The sequence below is a fragment of the Crinia signifera genome, chromosome 4, assembly GCF_055691185.1.
Source record: "Crinia signifera chromosome 4, ASM5569118v1, whole genome shotgun sequence".
Taxonomy (NCBI): domain Eukaryota; kingdom Metazoa; phylum Chordata; class Amphibia; order Anura; family Myobatrachidae; genus Crinia; species Crinia signifera.
Window position 1 is genome coordinate 218,365,959 of NC_139220.1, and position 24,901 is coordinate 218,390,859.

The following is a 24,901-nucleotide window of genomic DNA, read 5'->3' on the forward strand; positions in this document are numbered from 1 at the left end:
TTTTGTCCTGCAGGGTCCATTACCTTGGAGTTTCCCTGCTGGGTTACCATGGTTATACGTGTATATATATATATATATATACTAAGTTAATATGTTACATTGTCTGTTGACTGTGTTTGTTTGAACTTTCAGTGTTTTCTCACTGTTCTTTCTTTCATCTTGTATTGAATGATTGTATGTGGTATTTACCTCCTCTTCGGAAGTGTGTTTTATCTTCCTGCTCCCTTCCGGGCACAACCTTTATGACTGACCTGGAGGGGAAGTAGAAGGGGAGGAGTTAGCCACTCTAATCTTTTATTTAAAGTGCCCATGCTCCCTGTGGTCGCCTTCTATTCCCCAGTGTAACTCCAGTGACACCTGTGGACTCGGAAAAAAGGATTTACGGTAAGTACAAAATCCCTCTATTTCCAAGACGAATACAGAGAAAACATAACGAATATAAATGCATAAGAATTCTATCCTGCTTAACACTATATTATTATTCATCCCGCAGTGAGCCGGGGAAAACACTATACCAATCGGCCCCCTTGGGATCATGTAATTTCATCATCCCAGCCACTATTTTCACTCTGGAATTCCAAAATGCTTACCATCTCTATTCTATAGTCGACATGGTGACCAATTACGACACAGGACAATTATGTAACTACTACTATGCTCCCTTTTACTCGATCTGTGGGCAACACAACCATATATCTTCAAGACTTTTACAGAGAAAAGACAACTAACTTAAGTGTTAAAAACTTTATTCTGCTCAAATACTATCTCCTGTATTTAGAGACGTATACAATCCATCATGTCCACACCACTACACACATGAGATTCAGCTCTCCCTTAACGGATTTAGTTTGAGTCCAATGACATACCATATATACTCGAGTATAAGCCTACTTTTTCAGAAGAGTTTTTATGCTGAAAAAGTCCCCCTCGGCTTATACTCGAGTGAGGGTCCCACTTAAGTCAATAAGTTTTCCCAGTTTTTTGTTGTAAAATTAGGTGCCTCGGCTTATATTCGGGTCGACTTATACTCGAGTATATACGGTACATACTCTGCTCCATAGTACTGACAAGCTGTAAAGGCATCAGCATTACTATCAATTAATTAACTTCCAGGTGATGGAATTAGTGGCAGTGAGGCTCATGAATATGCACAATTGGGCAGTTACTTAAAGGGCTTCCAGGCAAACACTCAGGTGGTCCTGATGAAGCTCACTAGCGAAGCGTACGCCGACCGTACACTCTGTGGTGTGCTCCCACTTCCCCTCTCCTTTATGAATGCATTTTGATCTGTTTTATTTCCTTTAGCGGTATTAGCAGCGGCGTGCACTAAGCACTTAGCTCAGCAAACAGGCACGGTGTGCACCACCTGACTCCGTTGCCTTGTACACTGGCTGACAGCCTCACAGGCTGATCAAGACAATGCCGCATACTGTGCTGGGAGCCGGTCATGCTACTTGCAAGCCGATGTGACAAGCGGGCGCAGTGCAACTGATATCACACTGCGAGCTCCGCTGTCCCAGCTGACAGACCGGACCAACAGCACCCAGCTAACCACTTACTGTGATCTGCCCCGTCTATACCAGTGGTAATTTACATAGCTTAGCCCCAAGTAGGGCTCAGATATTTTATCGGGCACCTTACTAATTCATTTGGGAGCGCATGTCTATCGCCACTCTGATAAAAAGAATACCGCTCTGTTGTGTGGGACCATAAATTGATGGTTATTCTCACACCCCAGATTTATTCGGTTTTGCATATTATATAAATAAGGCACTCACAGTGATACCGCTAATAACCATAGGTATTAAAGTACTGATAACTGGAAATATCTGTATTAACCAGTTTTACTTACAGACAAAAAGTGCATTAACACAATCAAAGTGAAAACATTAAATTTATTAAAATTAAATTGAGAAGTGGGACCCCACGGCAACAAGGATATTTTTATCCTTTTTTATGTGTTTATTTTCGCTAGAGGTCTTAGAAAATAATAAACAAAGGTTATATTTTAAATCATCTCTCTTTTGGTGCATCACAAAGTGACATTCTCTCTCTTGCTCTCCAAGAATTTGTTCCATGAAAACAAACTAGTTTCACTAAACCTTGTTAGTTTTCTTACAAAGCAGGACTTTTCAATGGGGGATCAAATAGCATAGGCTGATATCATAAATTATGGAGACATTGGGAAAAATAGCAAAAAAACTATTTTTTTCCACTCACAATGTTTTAACGGGGTACCAGGATAACCTTCTATGACATAGTGACCCATTTCCTAATAGGGCACATTACAATGCCCCCCTCCCTTAAAATGTAATGTCACACATTTCAGGCTGGGCAATTGCTTAACAAAGCTCAGAAATTTGAGTGCAACTTTATAACCTGGGTCCAGGCCATCCTAAGCCCCTGGAACCCCTAGCAACGGCACACATTGCACACACTATTGTAATGACCATGCTTAAAATGTTTTTACATAAGTCCAATTTAATGGCAGTGTGTAAAACAGACCATTACGGGCAGGCTGTGCTTTTGCAAATTTAGTAAACGTACGTTTAGCTTCAAATTAGGTTGTGCAGCTTTTTACCTCAGAAAATTGTGTTTAAAAGTTCTTAATGAAAAATGTCGGTACTTATGTACTATCTGGGCGCCCGATTTTTTGATTGTATGCCTTAACTTAAGGCATACAATCAACGCGATGCGACGCGATAATCGCATCGCATCGCATGCGACCAAATCGGATGCGATGCGATGGACCCGATTTTTCCATAGGATTCAATGTTAAAATGGTCTGAGTCCATTTTAACATAGAATTCAATGGGAAAAAGGGGTCCTGTTCCTTGCCCCACTATCCAAGTGGGCATGGAGTTGGATATAAACCTGTGGCGAGCGTAGCGAGCCACCAAGCCCGAAGCGTGGCGAGCGTAGCGAGCCTCGCGAGGGGACACAGAATACTTTAAAAAAAAATTGTGTCCCCTTGCGGGGCTCGCTTCGCTCGCCACGCTTCGCTCGCCACGCTTCGCTCGCCACGCTTCGCTCGCCACGCTTCGCTCGCCACGCTTCGTGCCCGAAGCGTGGCGAGCGAAGCGAGCCCTGCAAGGGGACACAGATTTTTTTTAAAGTATTCTGTGTCCCCTCGCGGGGCTCGCTACGCTCGCCACGCTTCGGGCTCGGTGGCTCGCTACGCTCGCCACAGGTTTATATCCAACTCCATGCCCACTTGGATAGTGGGGCAAGGAACAGGACCCCTTTTTCCCATTGAATTCTATGTTAAAATGGACTCAGACCATTTTAACATTGAATCCTATGGAAAAATTGGGTCCCATCGCATCGCATCCGATTTGGTCGCATGCGATGCGATGCGATGTGCCCGATCCGACCCGATTTCTAAATCGGGCGCCCAGATACTACATAAGTACCAAAATGTCATTATGTAGTGCAGTACCTTTTGGTATACTCCAATGAATAAGAAACTATTTAAATTTGTTTAGTGAAATATGAGCAATAAGTCACCTGATGTTCATGTTATGTTCTTTAAAAAGCGTAGCGAGCCTCGCGAGGGGACACAGAATACTTTAAAAAAAAATTGTGTCCCCTTGCGGGGTCATTATCCCGAAGTCAGGATCCCGACTGCCCGGACTCAGACAGCGTGGCCAGCGCAACAAAGCCCCTTGGGGGCTCGCTGCGCTCGCCACGCATATTTTCCCTCTATGGGGGTCGTGGAAAATAGCTGGTGGCCGTCGGGAACCCGGCCGTCTGTATTTTAACAGTCGGGATCCCGACGTCGGGTTAATGACTGTCGGGATCCCGTCCGGCACACCCCCCCCCCCCCCTGCAAGTGTTCCAATGCACCACTATGTGCCAAAGCACACCGTTTGGGAACCACTGCTTTACACACATTTACAGTATTTGCTAAAATACACTTGCTGGCTGTCATCTGTCATTTGTGAATACAAGTTTCCTTGTGAGATCTCTAATTGCCACTAAAAGCTGCTAGCTTTCTTATTTACTTTTTTGGGGGTTCAGGGTGCCCCACTTTTTCATGCCTTATCGCAAACTGCAGAGTTAACAAATCCACATTTGCGTGACTTGCTCTGATATTATTGATACAATAAACATGCATGGATTTTCAGCACAGGAGCACGCATCTCAGAACTCTGCTCTAATTAAAATTAAACCCAAAATTGCTGGCACCAACCATAGCAGTAAGTGGTATGAGGCTAATGTAGCTGACTAGCAGAGCAATAAAAGGGTTAGTTACTGTAGTTACAGGGTCGGCTCTACAATTAGGAAGCCTAGGGCACCAAGATCTGGGGGGGGCACAACCGAGTGTGCCTACTACAAAATGAAGGGTATATATGAAGAAGATATCCTTAGACATTTTCAGCCATCACCTTTATTAAGTACAAGCCGCCACCTCCACACTTTGACTTGAGGGGCAGAAAAGGGAGTATTGGTGGCAGTAGGGGGTTGGGGGGGGCGGGAGTGCATTAGGTTGAAATTTTACCTAGGGTGCTGAGGAACCATACACCGAATCAAGGCTTTTGTTTAATGGAAAATCTTTTTATTTTATTTTCACACAAAAAAGAACTCGTTTTTTACAAATTAATATGGTAATCGTACAGGGACAAATCAATCCATATAAATGTACGATGGTGGTGACATTAAGAAATTTCTATTTTTAACCATAATAATTTGTTTCACAGATAGAGGAGGAGATGAAGGGATGCTTAGAGTTCCTGCAGTCTGTATACACGGTATTTGGGTTCACTTTCCAACTCCATCTTTCAACCAGGCCTGAGAACTACCTCGGAGAAATTGAAATGTGGAATCAAGCTGAGAAGGTCTTTATTACCAGCTATCATTGTCACTATTACCGTCTTCTTTGTGGCATATTTCCAGCAGGGTAAAGCGCTAACGTTATGCTTTGTGCTTTCAGCAACTGGAGAGCAGTCTGAATGACTTTGGACAGCCCTGGAAATTGAACCCTGGAGATGGAGCTTTCTATGGTCCCAAGGTGAGCATTTTCCCCCAGTAATAAGTATTGTTGTGTTTTGTACTTAGAATTAGAAAGTTGTCAAATTAAAGTGAATATCAACCCATATAGACAACACATCTGGATTGGGTCTTCTATTGCAGATTGACATCAACATCAGAGACGCCATAGGCAGATACCATCAATGTGCAACAATACAGTTGGATTTCCAACTGCCGACCCGGTTTAACCTGACTTATGTTAAGTATGAAGTCTTTCAATTTCCTTTTCTCTTCTTTTCCATTCCGATCCTGAAAAGCAAAATAATCAATGATCGCTTTACACACCCTTAACTTATGGGTCAAAAATGGAACCAAATATTTCTAATGCTATAATTTATACAATTTGTCAAATACCGGCTGTTTTTTAAAGATTCTTTTAATGTGGACCTATCCTCAACAGAACATGCAAAATGCATCCTATTTGTGAATTAGGACTCACTATTATTTAGGTCAGATCTCTTGACTATTAGGACCCCCATACATTAATGCAACTTCTCCGAGGGGAGAATTCCAAGCCGCTTTGCATGTGGTCCTTTTCATGCTAAATATATTGCATGGGTTCCCAGCAAGTTCTGGTGGAGGCTGTCCAATCTGATCAGATCCTACATGCAGCACTTGCTATCTAGGGTCTCCGAACCAATGCGCACAGTACCCTGCATTGGATTGGATCTAAAACACATGAGATTTGCCCGATTTCACCTGATTTTCACGTCCTGGTGCATCGGAATCTGGCAAAATTACACTTGTGTATGGACGATTTTAGGTTGTACCTCAAGGATGTCACTGGTTCCTAGTAAACTGATGACTGAATACTGGTTCAGCCCAATGTAGGCTAAAAGTCCACACTGAGCCGTAGATTTATCAAGTGGTGTTATTTTCCAGGGCTTAATGGTACTCCTCATGTATAAAAAAGGCACTCTGCATGCACAACAGAAGCCACTCGCACACTATGCTAATAGGATAATGGGGCTCAACAGATAACCAGTTGGGGTTTACGCAACAACCTCTGGTGACTGGTGGCCCAAAGTCATCCTATGTTGCTGTGGTAAGCGATGTTACAAGATGTGTTTTTGCTCTGACATTATGACCATATCGCTAAATCTAGCCATCCCTTCCAAATTAAATGTTTTTAAAGAATGAAGAACTTTGAAATGTTTTGGAGGTTTTTTTTTCCTTTTTACCATGTTACAATAAAATGTATTACTTCAATTATATTTTGTGTTGCTGCATGTCTGTTACTGTGTTTAACTATTTCTGTGTATTTTTCACCTGAAGCAAAGATGGAGATGACAAGAAACGTCCAGTAATCATTCATCGCGCCATCTTGGGATCAGTGGAGAGGATGATAGCAATTCTATGTGAAAACTATGGGGGAAAGTGGTATGACATTTTCTAATTACTGCCTCTCTGTTTAATAATTTTATCTTACTTAAGTAGAAGATCCGTATATATTTTTTTAATAATACTGAAATAATATTGCATTGACAATTTGGTAGGACCCTGATTCCACCATTCCAAATATTTAAACAAATTTACATTGTCCCAAACTGGCCAATATGTGAGGAACCCATGCCAGGGGGCTCTCCAGTATGGCAGAATTCACCCCTGAGCAACTGCTGTTTTCGCTGTGTACTTCCATCAGAAGTGGCACTGCAAATAGGAATTTGTTAGTTGGTAAATGCTGATACAGACATATATAGATTTACCTAAATCTCCAAAATACTTGGTCTGAGCTGCATCTACTTCCAGACAGACCCGGAATATCCATTGGGTAACCTAAACTCTCACTTACGCCCTGTTTCATGGTTGTTGTTCTTTTATTTGTTTTATTTCTGTGTCAAAATGGGTGGATAGTCTGGTGCCTTTCAGTGTTCGCTTCTCTGACTATACTTCCTCTTCACTACCTCTGTCAGTCGGAGTTCCGCAAGGCTCAGTCTTAGGTCCTCTGCTTTTCTCAATCTATACTAATACAATTGGCAAACTAATCAGCTCTTTCGGATTTCAGTATCACTTATATGCGGATGATACTCAAATCTATCTATTAACCCCAGAGTTGTCACCAGTGGTTTTGGGCCGAGTCTCTGTATGTCTGTCTGCCATCTCATATTGGATGTCTTCTCGCCGACTCAAACTTAATATTTCCAAAATGGAATTACTTATATTCTCGCCAACTAAGAACAGTTACCATCCTGACATCTCCATAGCTGTTGACAACTCGACAATCCACCCTACCCCACAAGCTCGTTGCTTAGGGGTCATCCTCGACTCTGAACTGTCCTTTCTTCCCCACATTTAATCTGTCTCCAAATCATGTTACATGCATCTTAAAAACATATCCAAAATACGACCCTATCTCACACAAGACACAACCAAATCTCTTATCCATGCACTCATTATATCCTGCATTGATTATTGCAGTAGTCTCCTAACTGGTCTTCCCAAGAACAGGCTCTCGCCACTGCAATCCATTTTAAATGCTGCTGCTAGGCTGATCTTCCTTGCAAGACGCTCATCGTCTGCTGATCCGCTCTGCCAGTCCCTCCATTGGTTGCCTGTATCTTACCGTATTCAATATAAAACACTTCTACTTGCATATAAAGCTGTTAACCATACTGCACCAGCTTATATCTCTTTACTTATCATAAAATGTCTCCCATCTCGACCACTCCACTCTGCACATGATCTGCGTCTCTCTTCTGCATGGATCACTAGCTCCCATTCACTATTACAGGACTCTCATCGGGCTGCTCCCATCCTATGGAATGCCCTTCCACGCACAATAAGACTCTCTACTAGCCTCCAAACTTTCAAGTTTTCCCTGAAAACTCACCTCTTCAGTCAAGTCTATCATATTTAAGTTCTACACGCATAACCCTCTGAGGCACTTATGTATTATATAGCTTCCTTCCTGGACTTGTAACTTGGTGCTATGCTATGCTATTACTGATGCCTGTCCTTGTGTTTCCCTCCTATTATCCCTATAGATTGTAAGCTTGCAGCAGGGCCCTCTAACCGCCAAGTCTATCTGTCGTTACCCAGTTTGTTTTATCACTGTCTACCATTGTAAAGCGCAAAGGAATCTGCTGCGCTATATAAGAAACTGTAAATAAATAAAATAAATAGAACATTGGGTGTTATTATCTATTATTACCTTGCAGGTTATGGGATTTAACACTTAGAATGTACTTTTAGGACTTTATTAAGATTATTTAGTTAAGATTCATTCAACAATGACACATTTATGAGCACTATTGCATGTCAGCCAATATGACTTACTTTTAATTCTCTAAGCTGTACTAGTAAAGTTGTTGATCTGAGCAAGCCAGCTAGCATCCAAAATCAGATCTTCTATGTCATTTTTTGGAACACGTGGGGATTACTGGTGCCGCCATTAAAATCTCTGACTTCCCACAGAGACAGATGTCTATTTATTTATTTATTTACAGTTTCTTATATAGCGCAGCATATTCCGTTGCGCTTTACAATTGGAAACAACAAACTGGGTAGATACAAACCGACCTGGAGGTAGGAGGGCCCTGCTCACAAGCTTACAAACTATAGGGATAATAGGAGGGATACATAAGGATAGAATTCCATAGCATGGCAGTCCCAGCAGATTACTAGACGGTCCTGATGGGATGCAATTAAATATGAATGCTACTGGAGGTTGTGTGGGTGTTCCTGAATATGATAAGCTTGCCTGAAGAGGTGAGTTTTCAGGGAATGCTTGAAATTTTGGAAGCTAGAGGAGAGTCTTAGTGTGCGTGGAAGGGAATTCCATACAAAAATCCTGCGTGGTAAGTGGGATCGAGTAATGAGTGTGGATGAGAGACGCAGATCTTGTGCAGAGCAGAGAGGTCGAGTGGGGATATATTTTGAGATCAGCAAAGAGATATAAGTCGGTGAAGTTAGAGTGATGGCTTTGTACGTAAGTAGAAGTATTTTATATTTAATGCGGTAATATACAGGCAACCAATGGAGGGACTGGCAGAGTGGATAAGCAGACAATGAATGTCTAGCCAGGAAGATCAGCCTTGCAGCTGCATTTAAAATGGATTGTAGTGGTGAAAGTCTTTTCTTAGGAAGACCGGTAGGGAGGCCATTGGAATAATCAATGCGTGATATAATGAGTGCATGGATTAGAGTTTTTGCAGTGTCTTGTGTAAGGTACAGACGAATTTTGGATATGTTTTTTAGATGCATGTAACACGATTTAAAGACAGATTGAATGTGATGAATAAAGTCGAGGATGACCCCTAGGCAGCGAGCTTGTGGAGTAGGATTAATAGTTGTGTTCTCAACAATGATAGAGATATCAGGTTGGTAACTGCTCTTGGCTGGTGGAAATATAATTAATTCTGTTTTGGAAATGTTGAGTTTGAGGTGGTGAGATGACATCCAAGATGAAATGGCAGATAGACATTCAGAGACACGGAGCAGTACTGATGGTGACAATTCCGGGGAGGATAGATAGATTTGAGTATCATCAGCCTGCTGGTGATACTGGAATCCAAAAGAGTTGATTAGTTTCCCAAGTGAGGAGGTATAAATTGAGAAAAGCAGAGGACCTAAGACTGAACCTTGTCTATCAGATAGCACCCTACTATCACCAGATTTCCTTCCTTTACCAATTATCAATCTGGTCTCCTTAATTGACTTACCTGTATTTAATTGTTTGTTGAATGATATGCCAAATCCCAACACTTTGTTTTTTGCTATTTTCTTGCTGTGGGCAATAGCTGTTTTGCTGTACAGGTTGAGTATCCCCTATCCGAAATGTTTGGGACCACGAGCATTCCGGATAGGGGAATTTTTCGGTTTTTGGAATATTTTTTTTTTGGCATACTTACCTGTCCCCTGATGGTGTCCGGTGGTCCCTCGGCATTCACGCAGTCCCCGGGCGTCCACAGCAGGCCTCCGGCATCTTCTCTGGGTCTCCAGCGGTCCCAGGAATGCATTGCGCGGGTGTGCGCGAGCACCGGTGACGTCACCGGCGCGCGCGAACACCCGCGCAATGCATTCCTGGGACCGCTGGAGACCCTGGAGAAGATGCCGGAGGCCTGCTGTGGACGCCCTGGGACTTGGTAAGTATGAAAAGAGGGTTAGGGGGGGGAAAAAACAAACAAAAAAAATATTCTAATGATTCCAAAAACCACGGTTTTTGGAATAATTCGGATAATGGATGTCCGGATACAGGATACTCAACCTGTACCATTACTTTCTGCTCAGTTTTCAGAAATATTTCCCACTGTTTTGCTTTCATATTTTTTTAATTGTATTTTTCCCTAGGCCGTTTTGGCTTTCACCTCGGCAAATCATGGTAGTCCCTGTGGGACCTAGCTGTGAGGACTATGCACAACAGGTAAAAAATATTGAGTCATACATTTTTAGAAACCGAACTAGAACTACATACAGTAACTCTAAATAGCAACCTGTATGAGAACAGCATTGGAAATCTGCGTATATAAATGTTTCAGCATTAATAATTATTTGGTAGATATAATTACTAAGCTGTATATTACAACTTGCTGTAATCCTGTTATTTAAAATAGAACTTCCTCCAGAAATCACCCGTTGAAACCTCTGTACACACTATTTGCTGTGATATAACATATACTGTGAATAGCAGATTTTAGAAACACGGAATCACTCAATCACTGGACTTTCAATGTTCACTGTGGTTGCTGCTATTATTATTTTCCTGTATTTATACATCTACAACTGGTATGCAGTCATACTTTAAATGTCGAACTTCATTCACATTTTGAATGTAAATATGATTGAAATGACGACCGATACAAAGGGGGAAACTTACTAAGATTCTACTTCACATGTGATGCTGTTATGGGCACCCAATCAGATCCTGTCTACTATCTTCTAGAGGGTGCTAACTAAATAAGAAGTAAATTCTGATTGGTTGCCCATAGCAACATCACATGTGAAGTAGAATACACATCTTAGTAAATTTCCCCCAAATTGTCTACATTGACAGAATTTTGACATAGTAATTATGTCAACATTTCCATTCGCTTTACAGTTCAGATTAGAATGGAAGTACACTTAAACGACATTGTCCTCAGTGAATTGGTGTCAACATTATAACCATGTCAGCATTCAATTGTCAACCTAATAAACTTTGACAGTGAGAATGCCATCAAAATATTCTACACTCCTCCAACTTATTACACAGAGCATTAAGAGCCTGTTCCTCATTGGAGCTTAGTCATTTTTAGTACATTCGCCCTTTGATATTTTGCACTTCACTTTAATAAGTGTTTATTGTTATTCAGGTGTGTAAAGATTTTTTCGATGCTGGTTTTATGACTGACGTGGACTTAGACAATAGCTGCACGTTGAACAAGAAGATCCGAAATGCGCAGCTGGCTCAGTACAACTTAATTTTCGGTAATTTAAAGACCAACACTTTAATGTATAGACTGGGCAGACAGCAACCAGCTCTAGGAATTGTTTGCTGTTCCTCTATGAATTCCTTCCCATGCATTTTTGTGTATCACTTTTTTGCCTACTGTGAATAGATTTTGCCGTGCTTTGAGATGAGAGATGAGATGAGATTCACTTTATTATCATTACCCCACGATAGGGCAACAAAATGTTGAACTTCATTCACATTTTGCTTCATTCAATGCTTTGCATGGGAATGTACCACTGGAGGCGGCTGGAGATAGATATGCCCACCTGTGGGCTTATGAAATTTGGAGAAGCCCTATCTCTGGCGAATGTACCCATTATTTCCATTTAGTAAATGATAATTCGCAAATTAGTGTATATTTTACTCAAACTTTGTTTACCAATGCAGATAACTATTGTAACTGCTGTGTAGATGCAATTGTATACATTGCATCCCTATTCTTATTTGTTGTAAACAAATCGCTGATGCATCCCTTTACATTTAGGGCCCATACATTTCCATGTATTGCCCCAAATCCCTGTTCTGCCATCACTGGGGACTGGGAAATCTAACATGTTGGATATCCTGATTCCAAACAAAAAAATTATCAGGGGTTTTTAAAATACAGAATTTCCCTGATTCCCAGATAGATTGCTGACTATTGATGGCCACGATTGGTGTTTTTGCTGGGTGGATTTGATTAAATTGAGGGAATTAGGTGCTGATGTATGGCCGCATTTGACAATAAACTTTATTTCCACTTGGGGGGGGGATATTCAACGCTGACCAATATTTCCAATACACAGAAATCAGCCTTTTGAAAGCCGAATCTGCATTCTTGAAAAACGGACATTAAATTTGTGAATTAACAGCCCTTTCCACTGGGAAAAAAACATGGATGCGCCGATTCATGTATTTTCTGACTTTCTACATGTTTCCAAAAGTTGTTGGGAAAAAAAGAACACTGAATCGATCGAATGAGAATTTGATCTAGTCTATGTGAAAATGGCAGCTATTCTGATCTGAGGATCGGAAATATCATCCGGGATTGAAAACTCCTATTAAATGGGAAACCTGGTGGTGGTACAATTTATTTTTTGTGGAAAAATACTTGTTAAATGAAACACTTTTAAAATATTTTTATTCTTCAGAATTATTGGGTTGTATATGAAAAAATACAATATTTTAAATATTTTTAATCGCTGGTGCTTCACTTTCACTTTCTCTTGTCATTAGTGTTAGGAGGTCAAATGATGTCACCTTGCGAATGTTACAATTCTCTGTATGTTATGCAGCACAATAATGGTCCCAAATAATCTCCCAATCCCAGACTGACAGTATCTGTCGTCTCAGCTTTGCTGTCTGGAAGGCGGCCATGATGAGATGGTCTCTCACAGTGGGCAGCAATGTGCTTTATATACAGAGAGCCATAACAATCATATGATAACAGATAAGGATTGCTGGTGTAGCAATGTGCTGCTATCAGGGTAAATTATTTGTGGCTTTGAAATGTTCGTCCAAATGGGGTAAACCCACTGATTCTGATATAGCAGGGATGGCAAGTTTGTTTCTCCAAACAATGGGCCTTATTTTGGTTCATTCTTTCTGACAAAATCCTTCTTAGATGGACAAAACCATGTGCACTGCTGGGGGGGCAGATGTAATTAGATTTGGGTGAGTAATTTTGTTTCTGTGTAGGGAAAATACTGACTGCTTTATTTTTACACTGCAATATAGATCTCACTTTGAAGTAAAACCCCACCCAAATCTAATTCTCTCTGCACAAGTAACACCTGCCCCACCTGCAGTGCACATGGTTTTGCCCATCTAAGAAGGATTTGGTCAGAAAGAATGAACCAAAATAAGGCCCAATGAGTTTGTTGGCTTATTTCCTTGTATTAAACAACACTTGTCCTTTCAGTGGTTGGAGAGAAAGAGAAGGCAAACCATGCTGTGAACGTGCGGACAAGAGACAACAAGGTGCACGGAGAGGTGTCCGTCACCTCTGCATTAAATAAACTGGAAGCCTTAAAAAAGTCACACTGTAAAAATGCAGAAGAGGAATTCTAAAGCTGAACAAAAGGAAATGTTTAGTTTTCATAGACGTTCCGTTCAATACTGCTGGCACTGTACAAAAAAATATGCAACATATTGCCAATTAATAAAACTTTGGTAATTATTTTGACTTCTGTTACTTCTTTCTAATTCTATAATAATTGCATAAAGTCTGAATTCTTATGGAGAGCGCACAGATAAAGGATTTTCTTACATCCACATGAATTTCTGCCAGGGGCGGATTGGCCTGGCGGGAAACCGGGTCGTTTCCCGGTGGGCCGGCCCAAAATAGTCATTAAGGGGCTGCTCACCCCCTCCCTGGCTTGGCCGCGGACTTTTCCCCAAACAAAAATGGCTGCGCCAGCTCTTACTGGAGTAAAAATGTCCGCGGGAGGGCTGGTGCGCATGTCCGGCAGCACGCAGCTGCTCCCGCGGTTCTGTCTCTGCAGTCTGCACTGTCACCTCACCGGCCGTCTGTGTGAGGATGGAGCAGGGAGTATATCCCTGCCGCTGCTGCCCTCAGTCAGTCTCTGTGGATGCCGGCTGCCAGTTCACTGTCAGTCACACTGACTGCATGAGACAGCAGCGCCGGCAGCACAGAGCTGAGCTCCCTTCTGTCCCCCAGCCCCTTTTAATGTCACTCATCATCACTCAGTCATGAATGATGACAGAAGATCGTGGAAGGGGCGGAGCTACACGAGTGAAAGGGGCGGAGCTACACGCGTGGAAGGGGGTGGAGCTACACAGGAGCACAGTTAATGAAAGAAAGAAGAAGCAGGTCCACTGCCAGCCAGCCAGCCTTAAGGTAAAAAAAGTGGTGGTGCTGGCGTTACACAGCACTACTACTGGTGCGGGCATTATGCACTACTACTGTCAGCAACTGGTGATGGCATTATGCAGCGTCACTTCTGTCGGCAACTGGTGAGGCCATTATGCAGTGTCACTACTGTCGGCAACTGGTGCTGGCATTACGCAGGTATACTACTGTCGGCATCTGGTGAGGGTGTTACGCAGCGTCACTACTGTCGACAACTGGTGTGGGCTTTATGCAGTGTCACTACTGTCGGCAACTGGTGTGAGCATTACGCAGGGATACTACTGTTGGCAACTGGTGAGGGCGTTACGCAGTGTCACTACTGTCGGCAACTGGTGCTGGCATTACGCAGGGATAGTACTGTCGGCATCTGGTGAGGGTGTTACGCAGTGTCACTACTGTCGGCAACTGGTGTGGGTTTTATGCAGTGTCACTACTGTCGGCAACTGGTGAGGCCATTATGCAGTGTCACCATTGTCGGCAACTGGTGTGGGCATTACGCAGGGATACTACTGTCGGCAACTGGTGCGGGCATTATGCAGGGATACTACTGTCGGCAACCGGTGAGGGCGTTACGCAGTGTCACTACTGTCGCCAACTGGTGTGGGCGTTATGCTGTGTCACTACTGTCAGCAACTGGTGCGGGCATTACGCAGGGATACTACTGTCGGCAACCGGTGAGGGCGTTACGCAGTGTCACTACTGTCGTCAACTGGTGAGGGCATTATGCAGTGTCACTACTGTCGGCAACTGGTGCGGGCATTACGCAGGGATACTACTGTTGGCAACTGGTGCGGGCATTTATGCAGTGTCACTACTTTCGGCAACTGGTGAGGGCGTTACACAGTGTCACTACTGTCGCCAACTGGTGAGACCCTCACCAGTTGCCGACAGTAGTGACACTGCATAATGCTCTCACCGTGAAGGCATTATGCAGTGTCACTACTGTCGGCTACTGGTGAGGGTATTATGCAGTGTCACTATTGTCGGCAACTGGTGTGGGCATTATGCAGGGATACTACTGTCTGCAACTGGTGATGGCATTACGCAGTGCCACTACTGTCGCCAACTGGTGAGGCCCTCACTGTGAGGGCATTATGCAGTGTCACTACTGTCGGCAACTGGTGCGGGCATTACGCAGGGATACTACTGTCGGCAACTGGTGAGGGCCTTATGCAGCACTACTTCTGTTGGAAAATGGTGCAGGCGTTATGCAGCGCTGCTACTGTCAGCAACTGGTGCGGGCGTTACACAGCACTGCTACTGTCGGCAACTGGTGTGGGCATTATACAGCGCTGCTACTGTCAGCAACTGGTGTGGGCGTTACACAGCGCTGCTACTGTCAGCAATTGGTGTGGGCGTTACACAGCACTGCTACTGTTGGCAACTGGTGTGGGCGTTACACAGCGCTACTACTATCGGCAACTGGTGAGGATGTTATGCAGCGCTAATACTGTCAGCAACTGGTATCGAAATTACGCATCGCTACTACTGTCGGCAACTGGCGTGAGCGCTACTATTGTCAGCAACTGGTGAGGGTGTTACACAGTGTCACTACTGTCGTCAACTGGCACAAGCGCTACACAGCACTACTCCTGTCAGCAACTGGTGTGGGCATTAGGCAGCGCTACTACTGTTGGCAAATGGTGCAGGCGTTATGCAGCGCTGCTACTGTCAGAAACTGGTGCGGGCGTTACGCAGCGATATTACTGTTGGCAAATGGTGCAGGCGTTATGCAGCGCTGCTACTGTCAGCAACTGGTGCGGGCGTTACACAGCGCTGCTACTTTCGGCAACTGGTGTGGGCGTTACACAGCGTTACTATTGTCAGCAACTGGTGTGGCCGTTACGCAGTGCTGCAACTTCAGAAACTGGTGCTGGCATTATGCAGCACTACTACTGTCCACAACTGGTGCGGGCTTTACACAGCACTACTACTGTCTACTACTGTGGCTAACAGTGGGGATTATGTGTAAACCGCACCACTACTGTAGACATTATGTAAGTGTAAGGGTTCTACTACTCTGGGCATTATGGGCCTTATTCTAGTTCACTCTTTCTGACAAAATCCTTCTTAGATGGACAAAACCATGTGCACTGCAGGTAGGGCAGATGTAACATGTGCAGAGAGAATTAGATTTGGGTGAGTTATTTTGTGTAGATCTCACTTTGAAGTAAAACCCCACCCAAATCTAATTCTCTCAGCACAAGTAACATCTGCCCCACCTGCTGTGCACATGGTTTTGTCCATCGAAGAAGGATTTTGTCAGAAAGAGTGAACTAGAATAAGGCCATATATATAAGCAGTGCTACTACTGTGGACATTTTGTGTAAGGGACACTACTGTGAAGCGTAATGTGAATAGGGGGCACTAAGTGATGTGCAGGACCTTAACTAGGTGTGTGCCAGTGGTGCCTTGCCCATTTGCACTGTGGGTACACCACCTACATGACCACTCACTGCTGATTGTCAGCCACCACTGCTCTCAGAGCTTGTGGTCCAGCTGCAGCAGTTATTGATTGGCTTCAATTGGCTCACGAGCCGGCACCATATTTAAAAATCAATTCAGCGCCTCTGCAGGCTGTACTCTCCTCCCCGTCTTCAGTAGCATCAGCGGTGGTGGTGGGATGCCAAATGCTGGGCTCTGGGCTGGACTAGACTAGATTACACAGTTTGCAGTAATGGGGGCATACTGCAATGGGCACTACTCCAGGCATTGTGTAAGGGGCACTACTGTTGGCATTATGTATAATAGACACTACTGGGTGTAATTTGTAAGGGACAATAATGGGGCATTGTGTAAGGGGCACTACTTGTGGCATTATGTGTATAAACAGTACTTGGGGCATTTACGCATAGCATAATGTGTGGCATAATGTGTAATGGGCATTACGGCATATTGGCCCTCATTGTAGCCGACCCGGTAAGCTGCAAAGCTCGCAGCTTTATCGGTGTCTTTTAAATGGAATAAAAGTTTTTGAAAAAGCGTAATTGCACCAAGGAGCGCCTGTTCTTGTCTTACACACACACATATATGGATAGATAGATATATAGATATAGATTGATAGATATAGATATTGAACTATTTTTTTAGAGCCAAGCATATGACCAGGGTTCACGGCTGGCTCAACCATTAGGCAGCTTTAGGCAGCTGCCTAGGGCGCTGGGATCTGGGGGTGCACCACCAATTCTGCCTATCATAAAATCAAGGATGTCTATGAGGATCCTTGTTGTGGAACTTCTAAGGCCTAGCCTCCATACTTTCCCTTGGGGCATACTTTCCTACTTTGCTGCCCTCTCCTGACGGCCTCCAGGGAACGTGCCGACCTTCCCAGGGGGCTGGGAGGACCACCCGAGTTTTGGGAGCATCTATTCCGAATCGTTAAGCAAGTATGCCTTAAAGCAGGGGTTCCCAATCTTTTTCGAATCATGGCACCCTAGAGTATCAGAATTTTTCCACGACACCCTTAGTCCCCAAAAAATATATATAAAATTAAGTAGATTGTGTTTATATGTACTTGTTAGGTTCAGTTATGTGGTAAAGGGCAGGATTTGCTTCTGATTGTACACATAGTTTATGATTGGCAGCCACCAGCACTGGTTTTGTCCATAAATAATTGATCATAAATAATTTGAATTGGTCCTGGACCACCAACCCGTGGCACCCCTGCAAGTGTCCCAATGCACCCCAGGGAGCCACGGCACACAGTTTGGGAACCACTGCCTTAAAGGGTTGAAAAGTGGGTATTGGCAGTATAGAAGGGGGGGGGGGGGGTACAGTAGGTTGATGTTTTGCCTAGGGTGCTGAGAAGCCTTACAGGGGGCTAGCGTTTAATTTTTTATTTTTTTTGTCTGGTGTCATGAGTTTTTCTCCTGTTGGGGCCACCAATGTGTATTGTTTTCTGTTTGGGACAATGTTTATTTTTTCTTCGGGGGCCAGTGTGTTTTTTTAGTCGTGTGGGGGCATATGTTTTTGTTTTCAGTGGGGTTTTATATTCGGGGCCAGTATGTTTGTTACCTGTTGCGGTTGCTGGTGAAAGTTTCAAAAATTCAGCCAATGGTGGCAGTGTAATAGCATTAGCATAAAGTTGCATATGCAACTGCATAAAAAATACAAGGCAGGCTGCAACTGCATGCAACTATAAATCAGATTCTATTATTAGGGGCCGCCCCCTCTTAACAGACTCCACCCCCTCAGCAGACCCCGCCCCCAGGGCTGCTTCCATAAATTTCCCGGGCTGTTTTTACATCCCAATCCGCCCCTGATTTCTGCTCTTAATTGTTAAGGAACAGATGCCCATAATGAGATTAGATAAGTAATAGGCATGCTTTGGATGGTGACTTTGGTCAGTTTCCCTGGAAACATGAGCTGGATACAGTATGTCCACGATAAGACCTACTACTCATGTTAATTCATCAAAACCAGGCTCTCATTTTATAATCTACTGTACCGCTCTCCTATATGATAACAGTGTTTATTCATTTGTAATTGAAAAAAATACATTATAACAAGACTAGAGTATGCGCTGCCTTCCTGCAGCCTAAATCAGGGTGGACTACCCTCCTGAAATGGCCGGGAGGCTCCCGAAAATTATGTCCGCCTCCCGGCCCCTCTGGGTCCCCCGCATTGCCGATAGTCTCCCCCCCCTGTATCGAGTCATTGTAGCCCCGCCCACCACTGTGCAATGCCTGTAATACCGGCATTGCACAGCATGTGGCGTGGCCACGATGACGCGATAGTGCTGACCATACCCGCACACACCGCATTTCACTCCTCGCTCCATCACCGCACCCCCCCCCCCCCCCCCAATTCATGGAGAGGGCCTAAATCAAAAAACTGAATTGTGGCATCACTCTTAATCTTAACATTTAAATGAATATGTCTATTAATGGATTGTAGAAATTATACAGTCAGTTTGACTCTCTGGATTAAGCCAACACAACCTGTAACATTGAAGTTAGGATCTGATTGGCTGATGGTTTATCACTCTCCATTTGGTCACTTTTCAAGCTTCGTACATCTGGCCCTCTGAGAGAAGCACTTTGGTCACCACACTGCTGCTCTTATTACTGTATACTGTCCACCTGCGGGCATCACGGATGGTGTAATGGTTAGCATTCTTGCCACACAGCGCTGAGTTCATGGGTTCGATACCCACCATGGCCCTAACTGTGCAGAGTTTGTATATTCTCCCCCCTTTGCGTGGGTTTACACCGGGTACTCAAGTTTCCTCCCACCATCCCCAAAAATATACTTCTAACTAAATTATCCCTAGAATGTTTGTGTGCACATGTACATGTGGTAGGGAATATAGATTGTAAGCTCCACTGGGGCAGGGACTGATGTGAATGTTCAACTATACTCTGTAAAGCGCTGCGTAATATGTGTGCGCTATATAAGAATCTGTTGATAAATAAATAATAAATAAATATATGGTCAGATGTGGCTCACTGCTAGCTTGCCTTATATATTATCTCTGCCTACAGTTTGCAGTTCAGTATTTCCTTCTCGCAGGGTTCATCCCAGCTCACCAGTTCCAAGGGTATTCTGTTTTGCTAAGATCATTACCTGAGAAGTCTACCATCATACAAGTTGCAGTCTATTTTACTGAATCTTTTTCCTGGCTAGTTACTCTTTCACAAGAATTGCTTTCTCGGATGGCTAATCTACAGAATCCTGATTTCAATATTGTTATGCCTGACCAACTGGCATCTTTTTACTCCTAGCTGGCGTTGAAGTCTGTACATGCTGTCCTTGTACAGCGCTTTCATCATTCTGATACCCAAACCAAAAGTTCCCTCCAAACGCCAACATGGGAGCTGCCATGACACTTGCAGTCAGCTGACCTCTGATTCTACATCCACAGTTATCAGCTGACACTGTCTTCCAACCATTGCTGAGTAAAGGGAAGCTCCGACACAATTAAGCTGCCTTGAACAACATTGCCTCACAGAGCTACGTCCTGGGCTCCAGACTTCTGCTACCAGTAGTATTGTCCACAGTCTGTATTTACCTATAAGTACCAGCCAGACTTTACACACCTGCTGATTCTAGTTCAGCACAAAAAAAGCCTGTCTGTTCTATCTGTAACACCTGCATTCCAAGTTTGTGCGTCTTACTGGGTTAGTTCAGCACACCTGCATTCCACATTTATCCTGCTTAATGGATTTAGCTCCCCTACATTCTAAATCCCCGTACACACAGGGCAAGGACGGCAATCCAAGTGTATCCTGCTTGCTGGGTTTACTTGGCATATCAGCGTTCCAAGCGTAGCCAGCTAGCTGAGTTTAGCCAAGTACACCTGCATTCTTAAGGTATCCTGCTCACCGGGTTTTGCTCACAACACCAAGTGTATCTAGCTTGCAGGGTTCAGTCTGATATCTCAATCACTGGTTCTAGTCCAGTATCCTGCATCCCCGTTTTTTGGGCCTAATTCAAGTTCAGACGGAGTTAACAAAAATCGCTGTTAAGTGCTTTTCGGGAAGTGCGCACGGAGAGGGACCAGAAATGCGGGGCACCCTTGTCCTGTGTTGGACGACCCACCGCATGCTACTGCTGGGAGTCGTAATGAATTAAGCTTGCTGTCTGCTATCCAGTAGCATTCTAGCTCTTACCATCTTATTCAGCCAAGATCAGTTCTCAGAAGGCCTCTACCTGCATGTCACATGCAGCTATAACATCTCTTGAAACTAGCAAACCATACACACAGTCTTACAATGCTAATTTTCTGACCTTGGTACAGTATATACTAGAGATGTGCACCGGCCACTTTTCGGGTTTTGGGTTATGTTGTGTAAACAGGACACGCACACTTTAACAAACCAATCATTTCAGCGACAGGGTCTGCCACACGACTGTGGCTGAAATTCTTTTGTTCATATGTTTGTAAATCCAGTCATAAGGACCCAGAGACATGTGAGTTAACTGCTGTGCTGTTTTATTCCCATCCAACTCCAGACACACTGCCTCAGGACCATCCACTTCCTAGCATTCCCCTGGTCCTAGGGACCATCACCGAAGATTCAGGCTTACACATATTAGTAAGGGAGTGTCTACAAATATTAAGCATTCTAATAATCTAACGTCACATCCTCTTTTCTTTAAAGATAAGCCCTGTACGCTTCAATGCTACAATTAACAACATCATATTAAGAACATCATCTAACACGTTTCAATGAGTCTCTCAGGTCTGCGTATTTCCCTTTCAGGTCTTTCATCACCCGATTTTAGATCAGATAAGCTTTTTGTTCGCCTGTCATGGAATAGTTTCTGATTCGCCTGTTGACATTCCTTACTCAGTCTGACCAATGCTGCGTTATGTGTATTAAGCAGTTCATCATGTATCAGGAGATTTGCTCTAATCCTTATTCCCATCAGCATTTGTGCAGCAGAAAGTCCATTCTGTAAAGGTGGACTTTGTAGAATTCTTCTTCACCTTTTTGAGCTTTTTCATGAGACTCTTTACAGTTTGTACTGAACTTTCCACCAACCCATTTGAGTGTGGATAGTAGGGACTTGACGTAGTATGGACAAATTCCCACTCATCAGCAAATTGTCTAAATTCAGCACTGGAAAACTGAGGACCATTGTCAGTGAACACTTCCATAGGAACACCATGCCTTGCAAAGATTGACTTCATGCAACTGATTACGGCTTTACTATTAGTTGTATGTAGTGTCTTCACCTCAGGGTAGTTGGAGTAATAATCAGTCATGACAATGTGTGAGTTTTCCCATTACAATCAAACAACTCTGCGCCAACTTTCTGGTACGGTCTCTCTGGCACTGCATGAGGACTCAGTGGCTCGACTTGTTGTTTCGGTCTATACGTAAGACCTAATTCACATGTAGCTGTAGTCTGTGCTATGTCTTGGTTCATTCTTGACCAATACATAACTTCACTCGCTCTCCGCTTACATTTTTTCTTCTCCTAAGTGGCCTTCATGTATCTTGCACAGCATAGTTTTTGTTAGTCATGCAGGTATGACAAACCTATTGCCTTTGTAAATAATACCATCGACAACTGTAAGGTCACTGCGGTACATCCAATAATCATGAATAGACAGCGGGCACGCATGTTTTTCTGCTGGCCAACCTTTCAGAATGATATCTTTCAACACTTTCATTGTGTCATCTGTCTCAGTTTCTTTCCTAATCTGTTCTTGTCTTACAAGAGACACTGGTAGAGAAGCTACGATCAAATGAACATCCATCAGACTTTATTTGTCCACAGCACAAGAAAGTGTATCAGCGATGTACATGTATTTACCGGGACAGTACAGCAAGTGTACATCATATTTCTGTAGTCTGATAAGCATTCGTTGAATTCTCATGGGACAGTCATGTAATGATTTAGTCATGATAGCTACCAATGGCTTGTAAAGTAGAGACGTGTGTTTTAGTGCTGCGCTGTCACTCAAATTCTACAACTGTTGTGAAAATAAAATAATTTATTTGTATTAGTGATCAATCTACTCATTGATTTTCAGGAATAAATATATATCAGCATGAACATAATGCGGTCGTATATATGGGAGAAATGACCTTATCAATAGACTGCCGAGCCTATTTGGCTGGATCAGTCAATTCCCTCAAGGTTAGCTCCAATACTTTTTTGAAACTTAATGGATACCAAGTTGTCTACATATGAATGGTAAAAGAACAAACAAACAATATATGTGAAAATCACTGATAAAAATTGTAGGATACTCTGTTCAAATTGGTGTACAATAAATTGGATGGTGTGTACATGTAGGTTGGATGGTGTGTAACATAGAAACATAGAATTTGACGGCAGATAAGAACCATTTGGCCCATCTAGTCTGCCCCTTTTTTACCCTTCAGGTAAACTCAACCCTTTTTAATCCTTATTTCTTTGTAAGGATATTCATATGCCTATCCCAAGCATGTTTAAATTGTTCTACTGTCTTAGCCTCTACCACCTCTGATGGGAGGCTATTCCACTTATGCACTACCCTTTCTGTGAAGTAATTCTTTCTAACATTTCCTCTGAACCTACCTCCCTCCAGTTTCAGTGCATGTCCTCGTGTTTTATTACTTGTTTTCCTTTGAAGAAAATTTCCCACCTGTACTATGTTAAAACCCTTGATATATTTGAAGAGTTCTATCATGTCCCCCCTTTCCCTTCTCTGCTCCAAACTATACATGTTAAGATCTTTTAGTCTATCCAGGTAAGTTTTGTGATGTAGTCCATGAACCATTTTAGTTGCCCTTCTTTGTACACTCTCCAATGTATTTATATCCTTCTGAAGATATGGTCTCCAGAACTGGACACAGTATTCCAGATGAGGTCGTGTACACGTAATTGATTAGACCCTAAATATGCACAGTCTTATCCAATGGATAGCAGTATGAAGCGGCATCCGGCTATTTGTATTCCTTTTGGTATGAATAATGTGTATATTTGCGCAAAAGCCTTGGTGGTCCACGGGGTGGTTTTCTGGGTGGGGGGGCTGGGGTTACCCGGGTCCCGGACTGTGGGCGCTGTATCCGTTTACCTGTTATGCATCGGTAGCCATGTACAGTACACGGCTGACCGGGCTACCGTTTTCGCGGACACTGCTCCCCATCTGTATGAGATGTCACAGCTCACTGCTTCGGGATGCTTCGCTGCCCGTCGCGGTGACTGTTTCACCTCATACAGGCATCCCAAAGCGGTGTATTCACGACAAATTCACATTTGTCCTTGTTTAGCTTTAGATTCACTTTCTTGACAAGTTTAATTACTTGTCTCAATCTAGAATCATGCTCATCCTTTGTAGATCCCCAGACAATAATGTCATCCATCATTGCTTCAACACCTGGAATATGTTCAAAAATCATGTGTATCTTTTTCTGATATACTTCTGGAGCAGACAAAATTCTATATGGTAGTCAAAGAAATCTGTATCGATCTTCTGGTGTATTAAATGTACAAAGTTTGAGCTGGCCTCATCTAGCTTCATTTGCCAGATTCCTGGAGATGCGTCCAGTTTACTGAACCATTTTGCTCCCGCAAATTGCGACATGATTTCATCTCTAGTTGGTGGTTTGAAATGTTCTCGTTTAATAGCTTTGTTTAAATCTCTGGGGGTCTAGACATATTCTGAGTTGTCCATTTTTCTTTTCAGCAATTACTAAAGAGCATACCCAGTCAGTAGGCTCATCAACTGTCTGTATCACACCCAAGGCTTCCATGCGATTTAACTCTTGTTTCAGTTTTTCTCTCAGTGCAAACGGCACTTTTCTACAGGGGTATATCATGGAAGAAACTTGCGTGTCTATATTTATTTTATGCTCTCCAGGCAAGCAACCAAGACCTTCAAACAAGTCTCTGTATTCTGAAAACATAGATTTGCAGTCATCTTCTACTTGTGATGTCACCGTAAAAACTTTCTTTAGCAAGCTTAGTTTCTCACAGGAACTTAATCCTAGAATCGGTTGCACATTTTTATCCACAATCAGTAGAGATGTTTTAAACGGTTGTCCCTTATATTTTAGTGTCACTAAGCATGTACCTTTCACAGGAATTTCCTCCCCAGTATACCCTGTAACTTTCACTTTGGCTGGATGAATTTTAGGATTTACTCTAAA

At 43.2% G+C, this 24,901-nt stretch overlaps 1 protein-coding gene across 2 annotated transcripts in view; it reads left to right on the forward strand.

Annotated features, from left to right (window-relative positions):
- The window catches only part of LOC146075001 (threonine--tRNA ligase 2, cytoplasmic-like), a 65,323-nt gene extending 51,704 nt beyond the window's left edge, over nt 1-13,619 (forward strand). For both annotated transcript variants that reach the window (XM_083183796.1, XM_083183795.1), the window contains exons 13-19: nt 4,701-4,838; nt 4,934-5,011; nt 5,134-5,234; nt 6,307-6,411; nt 10,321-10,393; nt 11,322-11,436; nt 13,362-13,619. In XM_083183796.1, coding sequence (XP_083039922.1) covers nt 4,701-4,838; nt 4,934-5,011; nt 5,134-5,234; nt 6,307-6,411; nt 10,321-10,393; nt 11,322-11,436; nt 13,362-13,510 — 759 coding nt within the window. In that variant the 3' untranslated portion in view covers nt 13,511-13,619. The remainder of the gene's footprint in view (nt 1-4,700; nt 4,839-4,933; nt 5,012-5,133; nt 5,235-6,306; nt 6,412-10,320; nt 10,394-11,321; nt 11,437-13,361) is intronic.
- The last annotated feature ends 11,282 nt before the right edge of the window (nt 13,620-24,901 follow it).